The sequence below is a fragment of the Geotrypetes seraphini genome, chromosome 11, assembly GCF_902459505.1.
Source record: "Geotrypetes seraphini chromosome 11, aGeoSer1.1, whole genome shotgun sequence".
Classification (NCBI taxonomy): domain Eukaryota; kingdom Metazoa; phylum Chordata; class Amphibia; order Gymnophiona; family Dermophiidae; genus Geotrypetes; species Geotrypetes seraphini.
In genome coordinates this window covers 138,275,717-138,298,470 of record NC_047094.1, presented here as the reverse complement: position 1 = coordinate 138,298,470, position 22,754 = coordinate 138,275,717, and the positions used below count along the sequence as shown (strand labels likewise).

General features: G+C 38.0%; 1 protein-coding gene across 2 annotated transcripts in view; it reads right to left on the bottom strand.

Moving 5' to 3' along the window:
• Positions 1–469: 469 nt before the first annotated feature.
• Positions 470–22,754, bottom strand: part of LOC117345437 (arf-GAP with SH3 domain, ANK repeat and PH domain-containing protein 1-like) — a 158,943-nt gene continuing 136,658 nt past the window's right edge. The window contains exons 25-28 of one of the 2 annotated variants that reach the window (XM_033914052.1): positions 18,439–18,503; positions 15,769–15,941; positions 11,605–11,727; positions 470–2,475 (exon numbers count right to left, since the gene is read on the bottom strand). In XM_033914052.1, coding sequence (XP_033769943.1) covers positions 2,401–2,475; positions 11,605–11,727; positions 15,769–15,941; positions 18,439–18,503 — 436 coding nt within the window. In that variant the 3' untranslated portion in view covers positions 470–2,400. The remainder of the gene's footprint in view (positions 2,476–11,604; positions 11,728–15,768; positions 15,942–18,438; positions 18,504–22,754) is intronic. The other variant, XM_033914053.1, reaches the window with a different exon arrangement.

The following is a 22,754-nucleotide window of genomic DNA, read 5'->3' as shown; positions in this document are numbered from 1 at the left end:
TCTTTGCTACTCTCTGCCAACCTCATTTATGTGAGCGTTTTTTGGAGAATGACTCACTTTTTAACAAATTTGCTACCAGAATGGCTGCAATAGCAGCCTGGTTTTTTTTTTTTTTTTTTTAAAGAATCTAGGCCTCAGAGAGGCCCAGGAAGACAGAAGAACTTTTCAGTGAGTTTTCTTTCAAAAAGTATAAGTAAGGTCACAGAAGACTGGCTAAGATTCATTAGGACACTGGTTGACTCCTGACCTTTCTTAGTTTAATAAGCTGGTACACACTGTGTTTGTGGGGTTTGGCAGGAGCCAGTTTCTTGTGAAGATTGTAACTGGCTTTATTTTTACCACTATGTTACCATGCCTGTGAGGAGAACATGCTAATAAAGAGACTTTTGTTTTACTGTGACTCAGTGTGAGCATAATCGTAAGAAGAAGGGAGAATTGCAAAGTGATAGAGACCAAATTAAAATAATAATTGTAGTGGTACTACTGCACCAGCATTTTATTTATATAGCAATAATAAAATAGATAATATACTTTTTCCATACAGACAGCTGACACCCCCCCAAACTCTCCATTGCCACCCAAATTAGTGAGCCTGAACACACTCGGCACTAGCATAACCCCCCCCCCGCACATGGATGTACCCAAGGATAGACTGTGTCCTCACCCAATTCAGCCTTCTGGCACCAATAGTAAGGAAACAGGACCAGTACAGTAGCTGCATGGGGCTGAAGAGAAGGCGGGTTATCAGATATGTACATTCGATAGTGGGCTACCATTATTTTACAGTTAACCCCAGTTCGTCATTAGGCCTCATTGCATAAAACTTGTCTTAACGGTAGCCAACATTAATACACATCTTCCTTATTAGCATGCGCTATGAATCAGCACATAGCAAAAGTTTTAATGCCCATTAATTTAATCAAATGTGTGACTTGGAAAAAAATCCAAAAATTAGAAGCTGGCTAAGTTTTGCTCAAGGCCTTCTGGCTCTTGTTCTTGCTGAGAATCTCATGAGAATCTCGGAGATACTCAAGGCCCAGCCTGCAGAGATCAGTGGCAGGCTCTTCCAGCACCTCCTGTGGGTTGGTGCTGCATGCCAGTGCCAGATCGTGGTATGGGTTCGGGTGGGCGATGCCGGTTCTCGGGGGTGGAGGCTCGCAAATCGAGTCAACGCTTGGTTTGTGAGGCACGATTTGCAAGAATGCTTTGCTTGTCTTGCAAAACACTTGCAAACTGTGTTACTCGCAAACCGAGATTTAACTATCCTTGGTTGAGTTTGGCTCTGAATCCCCCAGTTGCATTTTTAGTGCCATTGTGAGAGGCACCCATGATTTAGGACATCTGTTGCACACTACTTAAAAACTTGTTAACAGATACACTAAGGCATTATTGAATTTTACTGCAAAGTATACAGTATAAATAGCAGGGCTTAGACCCACATGCCTGGTACTCAATCATGTTAACTGTGACCCCTTCCAAAATAACCAGCACATTTTCTCTTGAAGTTAAGAGAAAATACCTTGCAGTAGTTCAGGATGGCACATTTCTCCTTGGAAAACAACACACTGTTTTAGCAGCTAGAAAACCAGCAAATTCTGCTCTGGCACAACATAGCACATTCCACCCTAGAGCAAGCATATCAAACTGCAATTTTAGAGGGTCACAAATCAGTCCAAGTGTCAGGATATCCCTAATGAATATTCAGAGGGGAGTGGCATGCACTGCCTCCACTATATGCAAATATACTCCATGCATATTCACTAGGGATATCCTGAAAACCTGACTAGTTTGTGGCTCTTCAAGACTGCAATTTGATACGCCAGGATGCTGCATTTCCCTATGGGGTAACAGTGCACACTGCCCTACTCGGCCTTGGCATAGTTTTCTTTAGGAAAACAGCACTGGTATCCTGATTTAAGATCACACACTGCTGTGAAATAAGACATACTAACATCAGCATAAAATATCACATTGTTCTGGGCTCTACAGCTTAGCACTGGCATGTTTAAAAAAAATGAATAGCAATGGTCTTCCCATGTCCCAGCATGTACATATTTCTTGTCAAGGTGAATTCAGCTCAGGACTCAAGAGCTTGATGGACTATCCACATGCTGCTGGATGGTACATTGTTTGCAACAAAGTCAATTTCAAGTCAAGCCGAGTTACATGGCCATGAATTTCTCCATCTGAAATGATGCACCAGGAGCCTGCTGGAGCCCTCATCTTCAGAAAATCTTCTTTGGAGGAGAGGAGAAGAGATTTAATAGGAGTGCTGCAACCCACTGTGAACTTTTTTCTTTCCATCAATGCCACATCAGCAGAAGAATGTTGGAAATGGTTTTCCAAAAATTGTATTTTAAGTAAACTAGAAGAATCAGTACTCTTTAGCGAGCTCAACTTCTATTCACTCAGGATATGGACAAAGGATGCTGGGAAAACACCCCTCCTTTGTGGGTCTTCTTCAATGTAGCCATTCTGTAAAGAAAAACCAGTGTGTTGGTCAGTGGGTAGATTAAGGTCATTCATTGTGCTGCATATATGTTTGTTTTGTTTTATTTTATTTATAACCTACTTTTCCAAGATGTAAAAGAAACTTAGCTTAAGAGAAATGAAAAAACAATTTGGGCACAATATTCATGCCAAAGTAGTCAGTGTTTTGGAAAACACCGACAGCCACAGGGTGAATTAAGCTTGGGTATTCAATCTCGAGACACATCTGGGCACTAGAACGATCATCTGGCATTTAACCATGCATGGCTTGATATTCAGACCAACTCTCAGTTAACTTGGCAGATAAATTCAGGACCTTTTCTCTTTGCTGTCCTAGTGTGGTTTAAGCAGGTAGAAGCCTCTCTGGAATATTGAGTTCTTTATTTTTTTATATTACTTATCTTCTAAAATTAAAATAGTTCACTAACAGACAAAAGACCACTTTGTTAGTGGACTGGAGTAGAGAAACACAAAGTCAAGATTCAAATTCCACCTCCTCCACTTACTCACTGTAATCTGCACAGCCTTAGGTAAAACTTACATTGTAAGCCCATTTGGAAGGAAAATAACTCTGCTCTACTATTTATTATTTCTATAGCGCTGTACATTTTAACATGCAATAGACAGTCCCTGCTCAGAACAGCTTACAATCTAATTTAGGACATTTCAGGGTTGGGGAGAAGGATGCTTGGAGAAAAAGGATGTAAGTGGAGTGCCACACGGATCTATCCTTGGGCAGGCTCTATTTAACATCTTTGCGAGTGATATTGCGGAAGGACTGTCTGGCAAAGTGTCTTTTTGTGGATGATACCAATCTCTGTAATAGGGTAATAATTTTTTAATAATAATAATTTTATTTCTTATATACCGCTATACCCTAAGTTCAAAGCGGTTTACAATGAGAGCACTGCTGAGAATGCAAGCAGTGTTTACAAAAGAAGGCATATGTTTACAATAAGATACATATGTTTGAGTAGGAAATAGGATACAAGTTTTGGAGTCAGAGGAATTGGATACGTAATCTTTAGAATAAGATATTTCAGGTTACAGAACGAAGGCATATTCATAAGATACAGGATATCAGAGCTGTTTACAGGGAGGTATTTACAAAGTGAATTAGATACAGGGTGATACAATGTGAATATACAGAAAGATTTTTACAAGATATTTCTAAAGTGGAGGGCGTGGCTTGGAGCGCGCACGATATGGCAGCCTAACCGCAGCGCTCCCGTATCCAGGCAACAAACGGAACAAAAATAAAACTTTCACTTTTTCAAATCGCCACTAAAAATATATAAAACAACGTCGGAGATGGCAAGCATGAAGCAGGGGAAAGCTGAAAAACCTTCAACTTCAGGAATATCAGCAAAAAGAACAAAAGTTACTCCCCTGTCACCATCGAGTGTACCGTTCCCGATGGAGACTGAAGAACTGACTGAAAAATCTGATATAATGACTGAACTCTTCAAAATAAAACTAATGCTGACTGAAAATGCCAATAAAATAAATGAAGTAAAAGAAGAACTTCTCAACATGAAACAAGAGATCCAAACGGAGAGACTGAGAATGACAGTGCTGGAAGAAAAAATGGAGAGGTTTGATTCCTTCACACAGGAATATGACAAAGATAAAAAAGAAATAACAGCTTTAAAAAATCAAATGGTGGACATGGAGAATAGAGGAAAAAGAAAGAACATCAGAATTTTAGGGCTGGCTGAAAATATTGAAGGGGGAGACCCTGTGCAATTCCTGGAAAATCTTTTGCCTAAACTACTTCAGCTCAATTCAAAATGGCCGTTAGAAATTGAAAGAGCCCACAGAATCCCCACAAGAAAGCCAGTAAATCAGGCTGCTCCAAGACCTTTGATATTCAAGGTTTTAAGATATCAACAAGCTCAAGAAATATTAAAAATGGCAAAAGCAAATAAAAACTTGAACTACAAAGGATCAAAACTGATTTTAGTTCAGGATTTTGCTAGATATACAGCAAACATAAGAAAACAATTCCTCACATACAGACAGCAACTGAAAGAAAAAGGATACATATATGGACTATATTATCCATCTACTATGAGAGTATCCAGTGGAAATAAATCCATATACTTTCAAGACCCTGCAAAACTGAAAGAATTTTTGACACAAAAAGATCCTATATTCACATAAAAAAAAAAAATATAAATAACTATGCTGAAGAAAGATAGAAGAAAGAAGAAAGAAGAAACAAGAAAGGACATGGAAAAAATAACTATGCTGAAGGAAAAAAAAAAAAAGAAGAAAGAAGAAAGAAGAAATAAGAAAGGACATGGAAAAAAGGGAAAAGAAAGAAGATTATAAAAAAAAATTAATTAAGAAATAAGAAATGATACTAACTGGAAATATTTATACTGATATACTGAATGCAATAATATAATATTATTTTATTAAATTAATTATTAATAATATATTTGCATCTATATTCATTAATATTAATAGGAAAAAAAAAAAAAAAATTTAAAAAAAAAAAATATATATATATAAATATAATATAAAAAATTATTAAATTATTATAAATTTATTTATATAATACATAATTTAATCAAATATAGAATTATTCAATTATATAGCATATTAACTTATTATGATTAATGAATAATGAAACGAATTACAATGTTTTTATTATTAAAAATATTGAAAAGAAAATTAGTTACTGTTATATTGAGAATAATATATAAAAATGAAATATATTAATTTATTATAAAAACAATATTTTAATTCTATGTAAGAAAATTATAATTTTATGAAATATATACAAGAAAAAAATTTGAATATTGAAAGGATTAATTAATAAAATAGATATATATTATAAAATTTTTTATTAAATTCAAATATTCAGTCATATTAACTTATTATGAAAAACAAAAAATTAAGTAATTGATTGGTAGATAATTAATAAAACATGAATTTATTATAAAACTTATTTATTGAGATAATGTTTATTTTATTCAATTATTCATTGATATAGATAATTAATAAAACATGAATTTATTATAAAACTTATTTATTGAGATAATGTTTATTTTATTCAATTATTCATTCAAATTAATTCATTATGAAGATGATTTATGAAAATAATTGAAATGCATTATTATTAATATTAATATTTATATAAAAATGGATATATTTAATTTATATGATGAACTACAGATATATATGATCTATGAAAATGATTGAAATGCATTATTATTAATATTATATCAGATATATAGAGAATAAGAACTATATTTGTAATATGTTTATTTATTAAGAGTATTATATTACATGTATGCATGATATTGAATTTAATTTTATGAATCAAATATATATAATTCTCAGTAAATTTATAAAATTTTATAGATTAAATGAATATAATTTTTAATAATATAAGGGTGGAAGTATAAAGAATGTATTGAATTTAGAAATTTGTTTTTAAATAATATAATGAATTATTAGTTGCCTGGGGATGGAGATGTAGGTTTTGCATGACCAATGCGTGTTCCAAATCAGAATAAGATAATGGGTGGGAGGGGAGGGAAAATAATGGGTGGGTTAGGGGATAAATTTTCAATGAATGTGCTAGGAGCTAATCATGTAAACAATCATAGAATATTGATTAAGTATAATTATTAATCAGATGGATCTAAAAATGTATTCGCTGAATGTCAATGGTTTAAATCATCCTATTAAGAAGAAGAAATTATTATCGTTCCTTAAAAATCAAAATGCGGATATTTATTTTATTCAAGAAACTCATCTTTCGGAAATTGAATCAAAAAAATTATCTGGAGGTTTTATTTCTAAATGTTTATTTGCACCGGCTTTAAAGAAAAAGGCTGGAGTGGCTGTTCTAATAAATAAAAAATGTAATGCAGATTTTAAAATAATTAATTATGATCCCTTAGGAAGATGGGTGCATGTCGAAATGGTTCTGGGAAATACTACCCTGAATTTATTCAATTTATATGCTCCTAATACGAATCAAATGGAGTTTTTTAAACAAATTCAACAATTGCTCTTACCACTGGCTACATCTAATTTAATAGTAGCAGGGGATTTCAATGCTGTAATGGATCCGATATTGGATAAAAAACCAAGTAAAGTTATGAAATCATTAGGCTTAGATAATTTGATACTATCTTGTGATTTAGTAGATATATGGCGAATTCTTCATTTTAATGATCAGGAATTTTCTTTTTGTTCTCAGGTCCATAAATCCTTTTCACGAATTGATTATATATTTGTTTCTAATAATATAGCGCAGCGTGTCTTAAAAGCAGTAATTGATCCCATTATAATTTCAGATCATGCTGGTGTGTGGATTAATCTTCAAAATTATGATGCTGAAAACTCTGATTTAATTTGGAGATTTAATAATGATTTATTAGCGGATTCAAAATTTCTTGAAGATTTCAAAATAAAAATGCAAGAATTCTTTCAATTTAATGAATCAGACGATATTAATGCTGAGATCTTATGGGATGCTTTTAAAGCAACTATGAGAGGAAATATTATTTCATATTCAACATTTATTAACAAACAAAAAAAAAAACAATTTATTGAGATGGGAAAGCAAATTAAATTATTAGAAAATAAATTAATTGAGAAATGGGAAAATAATACATTACAAGAATTATTAAAATTAAAAGTTAAATACAATGAAATTTCTTCTCAAATTGTGAGGAAAGACATTTTTAACAAACAAGTACAATATTATGGAAATTCAAATAAAGCTGGTAAATTATTAGCAAACTTTCTAAAAGCAAAGAAAAGAAAATCTAAGATTATTGCAATTAAAGATACAAAAGGTAACACACATACCAACACAAAAGATATTATAACACAATTTCTTGATTTTTATAAAGAATTATATACTTCCAATTCTTATAAAAATAAAGAACAAGACGGATTAACTTTTTTAAATTCATATATTGGACCAAATATTCCAGATCATATAAAAGGAAGTTTAGAAGAACCTATATCTTTAAAAGAATTAGAAACAGCATTGAAGTCTCTTAGAGTTGGATCCGCTCCAGGTGGAGATGGGTATACTGTTGAATTTTATAAATTTTTTCAAAATATCATATTACCACATCTGTTAAATTTATATCAATATCAAATAAAGAATGGAAAAATTTCTGGTACTATGGCAGAATCAATAATTATAGTCTTACCAAAACCAAACAAAGATCCTACTCTGGTTTCAAATTACAGGCCTATTTCATTATTGAATGTGGATAACAAATTAATGGCTAAAGTATTAGCATTAAGATTGGCAAAAGCTCTCCCTTTCATTATTGATGTACATCAAACAGGATTTATTGCTAAAAGACATTCATCAAATAATACTAGATTAGCATTCCACTCATTAAATTTAGCAAAAAATATAAATGATCCAGCTTTTTTAATATCTTTAGATGCAGAAAAAGCTTTTGACAGAGTGGAATGGAATTTTATATACCAAGCTTTACAATGGTTTGGTATAGGATCCGGTTTTATTGAAATGATTCAGACATTGTATAGCTCTCCTGGAGCAAGATTATATATTAATAATAATTTATCAAATAGATTTAACTTGCACAGGGGAGTTAGACAGGGATGCCCTCTGTCTCCTTTACTTTTTGATATTGTCCTAGAACCTTTATTAATTGCAATAAACAAAACTAAGGAGATAGAGGGAATATCATTTAACAATTTTGAATTTAAAATATCTGCATATGCAGATGATATATTATTATATTTAAGAAAACCGGAAACTACTATTCCATGTATACTTAATTTAATAGAAACATATGGTACTTTTTCTGGATATAAAATTAATTGGAACAAATCTGAAATTCTCCCAATAAATGTTCATTGTACCAAAGGATTATTTGACCCATATTCATTTATTTGGAAAGATGATGGTATAAAATACTTAGGAATTATGATCAAAAATACAATTGAAGACACAGTCAAAGAGAATGAAAAACTTTTATTGAAAAAAATAACAGAAATGTGTGAGCAATGGAATCCATTACATCTTTCTTGGTGGGGAAGAATTCAAACAATTAAAATGATGATATTGCCTGTGGTTTGTTACCAAATGAGTATGATTCCAATATTTTTTCAGGGGTCATTTTATAAAAAACTTAACAATATTCTTACAAAATTTGTTTGGTGTGGGAAAAGATCAAGAATCGCTTTAGTATCATTACAAAGACCAATTATGGAAGGGGGGGTAAATTTTCCAAATTTTTATAGGTATCATCAAGCCTATATTTTAAGACAGGGTATGTATTGGATCCTCCCAGAGCTTCTAGAAAATGTACCAGATTGGCTATATTTAGAATGGCGGCTCCTGTTCCCTTTATATCCAGAACAGTTAATAACTATAACAATGCCTAAAAGATACAAAGACAACAGAATTTTATTTGACACTTGGAAAACATTGAGATATATTAGTAATCTATCACCTGAACCTATTGCTAAATCTCTAAATCAATCAATATGGATAAACTCCAGGATCAGAATTGGCGGATTTAAAATCGTCTGGAAACAATGGATAAATGCAGGAATAAGAACATTGAATGATATCATATCAGAAGGTTCACTGCTTAGTTTTTCACAATTGCAAAATAAATTTGGATTAAATAAATCACAATATTTTAAATGGATGCAATTGAAGCAGGCCATTCAGGTAGGGTTCCCTGAATGGAAAAATCTAAATAATCAATATAGTTTACAGGTTCTATGTTTCCAGACGGATTTGTTGGGTCACCAAGCCGCAAAATGGTACAAATTGATATATGGATTTTTAAATAAAAAAAAGAAAACAGGTCTTAGGGATATTTGGAGTATTGAGATAGGTCAGACAATTTCTGAATCTCAATGGCCACGATTTTGGTCCTGGAGATTAAGATCTACAAGGTCAGCATCTATGAATCAAACATGGTTATTTTTATTACACAGAGTATTCTGGACCCCAACGCGCCTGCAAAAAATAGATAGTACTAGATCTAATAGATGCTGGCATTGTAAATTGGAAATAGGGACGTTAGATCATTTAATCTTTTTTTGTCCCTTTGTAAACGCATTTTGGAATTTAATTTGGCCCCAAATTAATAAGTTACTAGAGAATCACGTAGGACTCTCGTATGACACCATATTATTTGGTACTGCAATGAGAACTAAGAGTCCGATTTCAGCAAACAATAATAAGCTATTACTAATACTAACAGGAGTCGCCATGCAACAAATTACTCAAAATTGGAAAGATTACACCAAATTAAATTATACGTTCTGGTGGAATTCTGTTTGTCATATTTATAAAATGGAAAAAATAATAGCGTTACAACAGGGAAATCATCTTAATTTTAATAAAATTTGGCAACCATTGACAAAATATTCTAATGATTAGTTCTTAGCACTATGATAAATAATTATATATGAATGGGGTGGGATTTGACTAATTAATGGAAATATACTATATAAAAAGGGGATGGGAATTATATTTTATATGCTAATGTATAATCTTTATCATATTATATTTTAAATACGATGTATTATTAATGATAATATTTTAAATATGTAAAAAAAAAACTTTATTGTATATTATATTACTCAAATATTGTAAGAATGGAAAACTTATAAATAAAAATTTAAAAAAAAAAAAAAGATATTTCTAAAGTGAGAAGGGATTGTTAAAAGAAGATTATAATGAGAATGTGATACTTACAATGAGATTAAGATTTATAATGAGAGTATGATACTTACAGTGAGATTAAGATTTATACAGAATCTTTGTAATGACAATAGGGTATCGGGCAGTCCCGTGAGCAAGATATGAGAAGAGTTTACAAGAGATTACAAGAAACGGGATTACGATTGGAGGTACATGAGATCGACACAAATTACAGGGAGAAATTTACCATGTCAGTGGGAAGGATAATTGCATGATACGACAAGGGGAAGGGGAAGGGGGAGGGTAGGGGTGGCTAAAGGGCTAATGGGGAGCAAATGGGAGGAAGGAAACTAGGTAGCATTGAAGAGACGTGTCTTCAGGGATTTTCTGAAGTCAGCGTATGAGGTGGCCTCGAGTATAGGTTTAGCTAGCCAAGTGTTCAGCCTAGCTGCCTGGAATGATAGCATTCTGTCGAAGTATTTCTTGTAGCGGCATGACACCTCTGAGGATGTGGATAACATGAGGTAGGACCTAGTGAAGCTTGGTCCGGTAATTGGCAACTAATATTTAATGCTAAAAAATGCAGGGTCAGGTGCTTGGGCTGAAAAAAATCCAGAACAATATAGTTGAGGTGGTAAAGTAATTCTGTGTACAAAGAGTGAGGCTTGAGGGTGATTATGTCTGATGATCTCAGGGTTGCAAAGCAAGTAGAAAAAGCCAGGAAGATGCTTGGGTGCATAAGGAGAGGAATGGCCAGTAGGAAAGGGGAGGTGATAATGCCGTTGTATAAGGCTCTGGTGAGGCCCCATTTGGAATACAGTGTGCCATTCTGCAGACCATACCTTCAAAAAGATATAAATAGGATGAAGTCGGTCCATAGGGCTGCTACAAAATTGGTTAGTTACTGTCAAATTGTATGAGGACAGATTTAGAGACCTTAATATGTACTCTGGAAGAAATACAGGAGAGGGGGGATATGATTGAGACATTTAAATATCTCTGTGGCATTAATGTACAGGAGGTGAGTCTTTTTCAAATCAAGGACAACTCCGGAAGGAGAGGGCATAGGATGAAGTTGATAGGCTCAGGAGTAATCTAAGGAATGACTTCTTTACAGCAAGGGTGGTAGATGTGTGGAATTGTCTCCTGGTAGAGATAATGGAAACAAAAACGGTATCTGCATTTATGGTATCCTGGGGAGAGGAGGAGAAAGTGGATGCTGCGGAAAGGAGACTGGATAGGCTATTTGGCCTTTATCTGCTGTGACATTTCTATGTTTCTACAAGTTTTCTCCATCCCCATCTTTCTCTCCCATCACAGGACAGCTACATCACAGCTAACAGCAGAATAAGTTTTTCACATACTCATCCCTTCCCACCCTATACACACACACACTGGTCCACCGCAGAAGGGGAACAGATAGAGTATCGAATACTTGCCCACCAATTTTGATCCTCCTCTTCTGCTACTACAATTATTTCTCCTACATAAAAAGTGAGCTCGTCTTCCCGATCTGCTGTGCAGTCATACAACGCTTTTACTCGCCGAAACTTTGGCTTACTCTGTAACATGAAGGAATAAGACTGCTCATTGTGGAATAGCACCTAGAGTAATCACTTTAGTAACATGACTTTTGAGTAATACATCAGGCTACCACTTGAGTACTAACTTAATTCAGGCCCCTGTTAATTCATTTTCATGTGGTAAACTGTGTTCCCGAAGGGAAAATATAATGTATGCACTTTGCAATTAGTGCAAATTTCTATGTTATTTCCCAGCTCATAAATCAGGTATAATGCAGGAATGTAAGTGAGCTACATTACCACATGAAAATGAATGCCATGAAAAATCTTTGCATTGAAAAGATCAGCTACAACTGAAAAATGTAGTAGTAGCAGCTAATTTGCCTAGTGACACACTATTTAAATAGGCTCCAAGTGGTAACCAAATCTCTCATCTTAAACAAATGTCAGTGGTGATCCATGGTCACTCTCAGACTGTAGAGCTCTATTTCTGCAAAGTGCATCTAACTTTAGGCGTCGTGTAGACATCCTTGCTAGATGCACTTTGCAGAATTGCACCAAAAAATGCTGAGCGGTGCTGAGCGTCAGTTGGATGTCCACAATTTTAGATGTACTTTATAGGCAGAAGTTAGACGTCCAATCTATGTCCTTAATGTTATAATTCCTCCCTGAGTGCCTCTTTTGCTCCTTAATCATCCAGGTTTTCTGCTTCTGATGTACCTAAAAAAACTGTTATGAGTTTTTGCCTCTTTTGCAAGTTTTTCTTCATATTCTTTCTTAGCTGTCTTTATCAATGCTTTGCATTTAACTTGCCTGTGCTTGTGTTTCTTCTTATTTTCTTTATTTGGATCCTTTTTCCATTCTTTAAAGGATGTTTTTTTGCCTCTAATAGCCTCTTTCACTTCACCTTTTAGCCACGCTGGCTCTCATTTCCTCTTCTTTTCATCTTTGCTGATATGTGGAATACATCTGGTCTTAGCTTCCACGATGGTATTTTTAAATAACATACATACCTGGTTTACAATCCTAACCTTTGCAACTGATCCTTTTAGCTTCTTTTTAACCATTTTCCTCATTTTATCATACTCCCTTTCGAAAATTAAACGCCCCTACAGTAGATTTCTTTTGCGACGTTACTCCCAATATCAGCTCATATTTGATCACATTATGATCACTGTTTTCCAGCGGATCCAACACAGTTAACTCCTGTACCATGTTTTGCATTCTACTAAGGACCAAATCTAAAATAGCACCCCCCTCTTGTTGGTTCCCGGATCAGTTGCTCCAAGAGGCAGTCATTTATGACATCTAGGAATTTTACCTCCCTAGCACTCCCTGATGTAACATTTAACCAGTTAATGATGGGGCAATAAAAATCAGCAAGTAACAAAGCTCATACTCTATAAACAAATATATCTATAGAACCCCCTACAATTCCACTCAGTACTAACATAGTAACATAGTAGATGAGGCAGATAAAGACCCGAATGGTCCAACCAGTCTGCCCAACCTGATTCAATTTAAATTTTTTCTTCTTAGCTATTTCTGGGCAAGAATCCAAAGCTTTATCCGGTACTGTTCTTGGGTTCCAACTGCCGAAATCTAGGTCAAAACCTACTCCAGCTCATCTACACCCTCCCAGCCATTGAAGCCCTCCCCAGCCCATCTTCCCCCAAACGGCCATATACAGACACAGACTGTGCAAGTCTGCCCAGTACTGGTCTTAGTTCAATATTTACTATTATTTTCTGATTCTAGATCCTCATTGTTCATCCTACGCTTCTTTGAACTCCATCACCGTTTTCCTCTCCACCACCTCTCTCGGGAGTGCATTCCAGGCATCCACCACCCTCTCCGTAAAGTAGAATTTCCTAACATTGCTCTTGAATCTACCACCCCTCAACCTCAAATTATGTCTTCTGGTTTTACCATTTTCCTTTTCTCTGGAAAAGATTTTGTTCTACGTTAATACCCTTCATGTATTTGAATGTCTGAATCATATTCAAAGTCCCTCCTCGAGGGCTGCAATCCAGTCGGGTTTTTAGGATTTCCCAATGAATATGCATGAGATCTATTAGCATACAATGAAAGCAGTGCATGCAAATAGATCTCATGCATATTCATTGGGGAAATCCTGAAAACCTGACTGGATTGCGGCCCTCGAGGAGGAACTTTGACACCTGTGCTCTAGGGTATACATATTCAGGGCTTCCAGTCTCTCCTCATACGTCTTCTGGCGCAAACCTCCTATCATTTTCGTCGCCCTCCTCTGGACCGCCTCAAGTCTTCTTACGTCTTTCGCCAGATACGGTCTCCAAAACTGAACACAATACTCCAAGTGGGGCCTTACCAATGACCTGTACAGGGGCATCAACAACTTCTTCCTTCTACTGACTACACCTCTCTTTATACAGCCCAACATCCTTCTGGCAGCAGCCACTGCCTTGTCACACTGTTTTTTCGCCTTTAGATCTTCGGACACTATCACCCCAAGGTCCCTCTCCCCGTCCGTGCATATCAGCTTCTCTCCTCCAGCATATACGGTTCCTTCCTATTATTAATCCCCAAATGCATTCATTACTCTGCATTTCTTTGCATTGAATTTTAGTTGCCAGGCATTAGGCCATTCCTCTAACTTTTGCAGATCCTTTTTCATATTTTCCACTCCCTCTTCGGTGTCTACTCTGTTACAAATCTTGGTATCATCTGCAAAAAGGCACACTTTTCCTTCTAACCCTTCAGCAATGTCACTCACAAACATATTGAACAGGATCGGCCCCCGCACCGCCAAATAATCACTCACAGATAGAGGAAATACACCACACACTAAATTCAAAGCAGAAACAGAGGGAAAAGGAGCACAAGAGAACCAGAAAAGAAAAAGAAAGTGGAGAAAAAGCCTCAGTTCAGCTTCAGGGGCTCCACTTTCTCTCATATGGGCTGTTTTTCTGAATCAAAATGTTCACTGAATCAAGTATCAGCGGTAGCCACTCCCCAGTTGGAGACTGAAACATCCAAAAGTCTTGGAAAACGCATGGAAAGCTCAAAAATCACTAACAGGCACAGATTCAACTCGGCACACGAGATGGCAAAAAACAGATACTTTAGCTGCTGGTCATCTCGTGCCAGCAGAACTTTGTTACTTGCTGATTTTACATACTCTTCCCTATTAATTTGGTAATTAAAATCACCCAGCTTTCCTAATCTCTGAAAACATTTCTTCATCTGTCTGCTCATTTTGTCTCAGGGGATGGTAGTATAACCCAACATTTATATTCCTTCCCTTCATACATGGAATTTCTAGCCATAAGGATTCCACACTTCTATCTATGTCATGCAGAATGTTTATTTGATTTGATTAAATTCCCTCTTTAACATATAGCGCAACCCCCCCCTCCCCATTTGATCTACTCTATCCTTGCAACATAATTTGTACCCAGGTAACACAGTGTCCCATTGATTGTCCTCCTTCCACCAGGTTCTCCGAGATGCCTATTATATCTACCTCATTATTAAGTGCTATATACTCTTAACTCTCCTATTTTATTTTTTAGGCTTCTAGCATTTGCATACAGACCCTTCAAATTGTGTTTATTCCTTGCAACTACAGGCTGCTGAGAAGACAGGGAAAATTTGAGTCTTTTACTCTGCCTTCCTCTTAAACCCACCTGGCTGTCTTTCACCATTATTGGAACCTCTCTACCGGGACTCTCTGACTGAATGCTGGCTGGGACCTGCATAAGTCCAGGTGGACAGTGTGTTTGGCCATACCGAGATGTTCAATGCTGATGCCCAGCATTGAACATCCAGGTCTAATTTAGCCAGTGACTCCTAGCAGCTGAATACTTTCACCAAAGTCTCCAAAAAGGATCTCATTTTGGATGCTGATGATATCACTTCTGCAGAAAAACAACCAAACCTGAAGTCACCTAGTATGTAACAGGTTGTTCTGTTCTAATTGCAAGTGAGTTTTTCTTTATGGTGAGCACTAAAAACCACTCAGAATTCCAGCAATGTCATTTCTAATATAACGTGGCAGAAAGCTACTGCAAAGCAGGTGAGAAGATAGACACAACCTACCAGACTCATTCTTCTTGGCAAAGGCAGTGGAATGTCATAAGAGCCACTGGAAATATGATTTAGCTCATGGGCTGAAGACTTTGGGGATATGGAGTTTGACTGGGCAGGTCTTTGGCCAATTTGCATGGGCGGAGGATCTTCGTTACCATGTGCCTCCAATTTCTTCAGTGCAACTAGGGAAAAGATGAGATCTTTTGAATGTTTTTGCTATGTTTATAGTACTGCATAAAAAATAGTGTACGTGCTTCCCAGATGGTATAGATTTGGTGGGTAATTTTCTAACAACACACCTAAACAGGAAAGGCACTAAGGTGCATATATTTAGTTTAGTTTATACAAGTCTATGTGCCTTTACAAAATTACCCCAAATAAAGTAGGCTTCGAGGCAGGTGTAATTTGCGTTAAGGTACATGCTGGTATGTGTGTATTTTATAACACCACTAAAACCCCTAAAGTATGTGGTACAAATTCTAAATTCTTTATGTGAAGAGAGAAATACACTTGAAGGGCCCAAAGTGGTAAACTGGATTAGAAACTGGTTGACAAAACTGAACAAAATGGCCCTAGGAGGGTGGAGTTGATTTCTAGACACCAAACAAATTCTGCAAGACTGTCTGGCTAAACTGAGTATCACACTGGGTATTTTGCTCAAGGCAGTAATGAGATGTGAATTGAACACGTTGCAGCTTTGTATATCTCAATAGAGGCTGATCTCAAGTGGTCATGGCTCTGACATTATAAGCCTCAAGAGTCAGCCCAACCTGGCCATAAGTAAAGGAGATGTAATCTGCTAGCCACATGGGTAAAGTGCATTTACCAGTGGTTGGCCCCATCCTGTTGGGATCAAAAATAAACAAAAAGCTGGGTGGACTGTCTATGGGCTTTAATGCTCGCTTACAGTCCAAGATATGTAGTGCACTTTCATTGGGATGGGTATGTGTTTTGGGAAGAATGCTGGCAGAATTGACTATTGACTTAGGAAGGAACTTTGGATGGGTGTGGAGAATTACCGTTATGATGAAATCTACTATAAGGTGGATCAGCTACTAGGACCTGAAGCTCACTAACTCTATGAGCTGAAGTGACTACAAACAAAACCAAGACCTTCCAGGTAGGTACTTCAGCTGACAGGAGTGTAGTGGCTCAAAAGGCGCTTTCATCAGCTGGGCGAGGATGATGTTCAGATCCCAAGACACCACGGGAAATCTGAGAGGGCTTCATCAACATCAAATCTTGCATGACGTGAACTGGAGGCTGAACAGAGATGGGTTTGTCCTTCAAGTCCCAAAAGCATAGCTGGAGAGGAGCCAAGGGAATAGGAAAAACAGAACCTCTGACTCAGCTTTCTGTGTCTTCCCTTCCCTCCCCTTAAGGATGTGTGGTTGGGTGCAATCACTTATCAAGACGATAGCATGAGAGGCAGGAGAGAGTAGGTATTGCTCTTGCCTCTTTTGAGGTATGTGTTTAGGGGAGGGGGGGCTTAGGGAGGCCTGAATTTTTTTGTTTTTAACATTGGGCCTAGAGGGCTGAGGGTGGGGTATGGGGAGCCACTAGATCCCCAAGAATTTTTCATTTAGAGGCAATGATGTTGAGTCAGGAGTCCGTTTTTTTTTCTTTTAAATTTAGAGATAGTGGATTGTTTTGAAGGGGAGGAAGCAAAAGTGGGTCTGATGCATGCTGCCTTTCTTTTCAGTGCCTGAGCCAATTACTTCTCAGACACTAACAGAAAGGGTGACATTTTGCAATGCATTGTGGATTATTTCTGTGTTTAGTACAAATTTATGTTATTGAAATACAAAAAAGAACAAATAGCTCATACAATAGGATCAATTACAACATCAAACGTACAACAGTTACCTACTATCTCCCCTCCAAACTAAACAGCTACCTTAGTGGAAGCCCCTTATGAGTGATGCTCGAATGTGACTGAAAATGGGCTAACTGGGTAAGTCATCCAGCACCATGCTCTGCACTCAAATGTGAGAGATTCTGAAGGAATGGGTCTCAGATGATAAGGAATCTCTTTCAGGGTTATATTAGCATCTCTTGCTTCCAACAACATTAAAGAATGAAACACATTTCTCCAGTGCTAATAAGTTGATGGCTTGTCTTGTAGCCAATATTGAATTAAACATTTCTGCCCCATCCCACATGCTTTATGAAATGACAGATGTCTTCCCATACCCAAAATCCCACAGCTGGAGAAGGAGAGTTAAATTTATTTTTCCCTAAGTCTGCTCAAATATTGCAAAATTATTGCTGTGTTTTTAATGGGATGTTTTTTCATTAAATGGCATGCTGAGCTGTCTCTACTTTGTGTCTTTTCCCCAGTTTTCCTCTACAGGCAAAAGCATTTATGAGAGCTTCAAAACACATTCATCCTTTGGGAACCAAATGTGCTTGCTTGTCTAGAGACCACCAAAGGGTTAATCCTGCCCTGGCTTTTGAGGGTTAAACACTCCCCTTAGCACAGCTTGAAAGCTCAGGCCTTGCAAACTGCTGGCGGCTGCTGAAAATGGCCTTTCCTATGTACCAAGGTGATTTTCCTGGTCAGTGCGTCCATTTTCCCACTACACATTACACTGCAACTGATCATATGATTCTGTGGTACAGAGCCAAAGACCTATTATTAAGCAAAGGAAAGAGCAGGAAGATATCGTGTTTACTTACAAATCTTACCCTTTGGTGGTATTTCAGGCACTTCATGTAGGCTGCTGAGCTTGGGAGAACCAATGCTGAGAAATGAAATCACAGACAAATCATTACGTAGAGGGTGTGACATTGATTCACAGGAAACCCATATTCATAAACACTCCTCTTTTATCAAGCAGTGCTAGAGGTTTTCAGCGTGAGCAGGCGAGGTAAGTGCTCTGACACTAAAAACCTCTAGTGCAGTTTAATAAAAGGGGCCCAAAATGTCATTAGTTCATACTTATAATCCCCCTCCTTTACTAACGCGTAGCTTGGAGCGGTAACTGCTCCGACACTCATAGAATTCCTTTGAGTGTCAGAGTAGTTGCCAGTACTAAAAACCCATACTATGCGTTAGTAAAGGAGGGGGAATGTGATTATTTTTCAAAATATATAAGAAATATAACCACTTTTGTTCTCACTGCTGGTCCCTTGACAATTGATAGTTGAGACAAAGAACAAAAGATAAGTTATATTTGTTACATATTTTGAAAATAAATACACAAGTAAATATAAGTAAGCAGCAAATAATTAAATTTCATCTGATAAAAGTTATGACTAATAAAAGCACAGTCGCCTGATGAAGAGTAAGCTGAGTCGGAGCTATTGTGAAATGAGTTACAACTGAGGGCATGAATGCAAGGTGCATTAGCAGCATGTCAACTGATAGAAACAGTTTTTTAGTGTTGGGACATCAATGGAGAGCAGGGGTACCCACACTTTTGGGGCTTGCGAGCTAATTTTAAAATGACCACGTCAAAATGATCTACCAACAATAAAAATAAAAAAGCACACTGTACAGAGAAAATGTCAAGGCAGATGACTTTAAAATATGCAATGTCACCTCAGTAACAACTATACAAAAATAGACAAATATACTCCCCCCCCCCCTTTCTACTAAACCACGATAGCGGTTTTTAACTCAGGGAGCTGCGCTGAATGCCCCGTGCTCCTACCGACGCTCATATGAACTCTATGAGCATCAGGAGCTGTGTGGGGCATTCAGCGCAGCTCCCTGCGCTAAAAACCACTATTGCAGTTTAGTAAAAGAGGGCAATAGTGCAAAATATAGACAGCAGGTATAAATAATTTCTCAAAATGGACACATTTTGATCACTAAATTGAAAATAAAATAATTATTTCTACCTTTGCCACGGGAGCGAAAAAGACGTATGGGCCATAAAGGGAAGACGAACGAGATGCAATCAAAATACTGTATCTACTGCCCTTAGGAAAACCACAGCAAATCAACAGGAATCAGGCAAACGCGTTGTGACTTGCCCATATGACAGGTCCCTGACCCTGGGAGAGCCAAAAGAGCTGACAGAGGGTATGCAGTTCAAGGTGGCCCAGGGAAGACAAACGATGGGCCTAGGAACACAGAAAAAGATAGTTATGCCCGAAGGAAATCGGAAATAGCCCCTATGTCCCAAAAACTGCTTCAAAGGTCAGGAAGCAGTTCAATAGCGCCACCAGACACCGTCAGTGCAGCCTCAAAGGTATCAAAAGTAAGAAAATCGCTGAACATACATAGTGTCACCCATGGGAGACCTCGAGAGAGATGCAGAGAGTCCCAAAAGTGAAAAATCTGGGACCTCTCCTGCGACTGACCCAGTACGGAGGGAAGCCAAAACTGGGGGGAGAAGAATAGCGCCAAACCGCATGCAAATGGGGCTGCAAAAAAATCCCATAGGAGATCACCGAAGCACAGCCATTCAATCAACTCGGGAGATTCCCCCACCCTGGGCCCCAATATGAACACAGGATAAACTGTAAGCTTCTGCCGTCACACTCGACCTGAAAGGCCGAGAAGCAACGGCTGAGCCAATAGAAGCCGGATATCAGAGAAACTACTGAACGCCGCGGCATCCTCCCCCCAGAGCAGGAGCGCTAGTCTTTTACTCAGAAAAGACCGCGGCTCTTAGCCGGAGACTCAAACACCGCCGTGGCAAGCGGGAAACTTAAGCCATGTTGAGACATGCTCCGCCGAGCCAGCAAAAACACCAATGCTGGTTTCGCCGGCCTCATGGAACTGGGAGGTAACAACAGGGAGACCGAGAAAGGCGCAGAGAGAAAGAAAACCGCCGAAACAGACCAGAAGAACGCCCCATCGCGTCTGCCAGCGTCGGAGCACTCTTGCGATCCAACAGCCCACGGAAGAGGCACGGGCTCTCTACTCTATATTACCCCGACCTCAGCCGCGGCCCCTGCCAAACGACGGGCAGCCTCAGCGTACCACGCTGCAAATGCGAGGACACCCCCCCCGCCCACACAGGAAACCCCCAAGCGTCTCCCGTGCGCGGGAAGGCAGCAGCTCCTCCAACCGAGCCCAAACTACAACGCGGGGGCTCAGTCCACTCACCTATGCCACAACAAGAAAATAAGCTGCCAAAAACGAACCGCTCACCAAAGCTTAGCGGTTGAGAAAAGAGCAAACAACTGGCTAACCACGCGACTGTTCCCCGAAGCACCAAACACCACCAACAACCAACACAATATAACTTGCAATTGCAAAGTAACAAAAGGCATACTCACAACCCAGCTTACAAGGCTGTAAGACTCTGGTAGGAACAGGGTGAGTACTACTAAGAGTACCCAATCGTGGATAGCAACTGCAGTCTCTATCTTTTTTTTTTTTTCAGGGAAAGAAGAAAACTAGAGACCCAGATAAACCCTCTATCAGAGGAGGGAGGGTGAGGCAGGGACAAGGGGGGGCCCAAGTGTAACCTCTAAAGCCAGCACCGCTCAGCCGGACACCCCTGTCTCACTGAAGAGAAAGAATCTCAACAGGAGAAATAGAATCAATTGTAAGCTCACTGAAGAGAAAATCTCAACAGGAGAAATGGAATTTCCAGCCATCATCAGAATCCAGGAGCAATTGGAATAGCGACTTTCCCCTGCTGGGAGATAGAGCATACTGATGAGACAGGAGGAGTGCCAGCCAATAAGTACACCTGTTAATCAGTTTCTCTATCTCCACCTGCTGGTAGATGTGAGCTATCCCATTGGTCTCTGGATTCATCTGCTGCTGTTGCTAGGGAAGGTAGTGTTTGTGAAAAGCTAGCTAAAATAAAAGTAGACAAAGCAATGGGGCCGGATGGTATACATCCAAGGGTGCTGAAGGAACTTAGGGAAGTTCTGGTGGCTCTGCTGATTGACCTTTTCAATGAGTCTCTAGAGCTGGGAGTGATACCGGAGGACTGGAGAAGGGCGGATGTGGACCCTCTCCACAAAAGGGAAGAAGTAGGGAATTACAGGCCAGTAAGTCTGACTTCTGTGGTAAGCAAATTAATGGAAACGCTTTTAAAACAGAGAATGGTGAAGTTTCTGGAATCCTGTGAATTACAGGACCTGAGGCAACATGGATTCACTAGAGGTAGGTCTTGTCAGACAAATCTGATCAATTTCTTTGACTGGGTGACCAGAGAATTGGATAGAGGGAGTGCACTAGATGTGGTGTATTTAGATTTTAGCAAAGCCTTTGACAGTGTTCCACCCAGACGTCTAATACAGAAGACTGATTGAGCGGTATAAAATTTTTTTAATAAACTAGCCCTTGGGATGGGTCCCAAAGTGACGGGCTAGGTCAAGAACTGGTTGAGTGGAAGGCAGCAGAGGGTAATGATCAGTGAAGAACACTGTTCAGAATATTCAGTTGCATACCATATCTTAATAGCCAGAGGGAAATATGGCAGCTTGCTATGTTTGTTTCTAATGCAGCTTTGGTTCAGAGACATTTTCTATGTTGATAGATGCCGGCACTCTGTCATGTTGTAAATTTCTCTCCTGTGTGCTAATTTGATTATATGCTGAGAACTTCTTTATAATTACTTCATATGCTGTTCACTTGCTAATAGTATAATCCTGTAGAAATAAAATATCAGCATTATTATAAGGCACGTAGTGCATGGCGTGTTCATTCTCTTAGATCGCGAGGTAAGTGAAGGGGCCTAGCAGCTGGCTTTCTTTTTTTTTTGCCTTAGAATAATTCTGCCACTCCAAAATAACCCAGGAAGCAGCCACATACATCTACCAAGAATTAGTGAGTTGCTACATCGCTCTGAGGAAAGGGATGTTACCAGTGGTGTGCCTCAAGGTTCTGTTCTTTTTAACATTTTTATAAACGATATTGCTACAGGGCTGTTGCAGATGATAACAAAATCTGCAATAGAGTAGACACCCAGGATGGTGTGAATAACATGAAGAAAGACCTGGCGAAGCTTGAATGAATAGTCTGAAATTTGGCAGCTAAAATTTAATGCTAAGAAATGCAAGGTCTTGCATTTGGGCTGCAA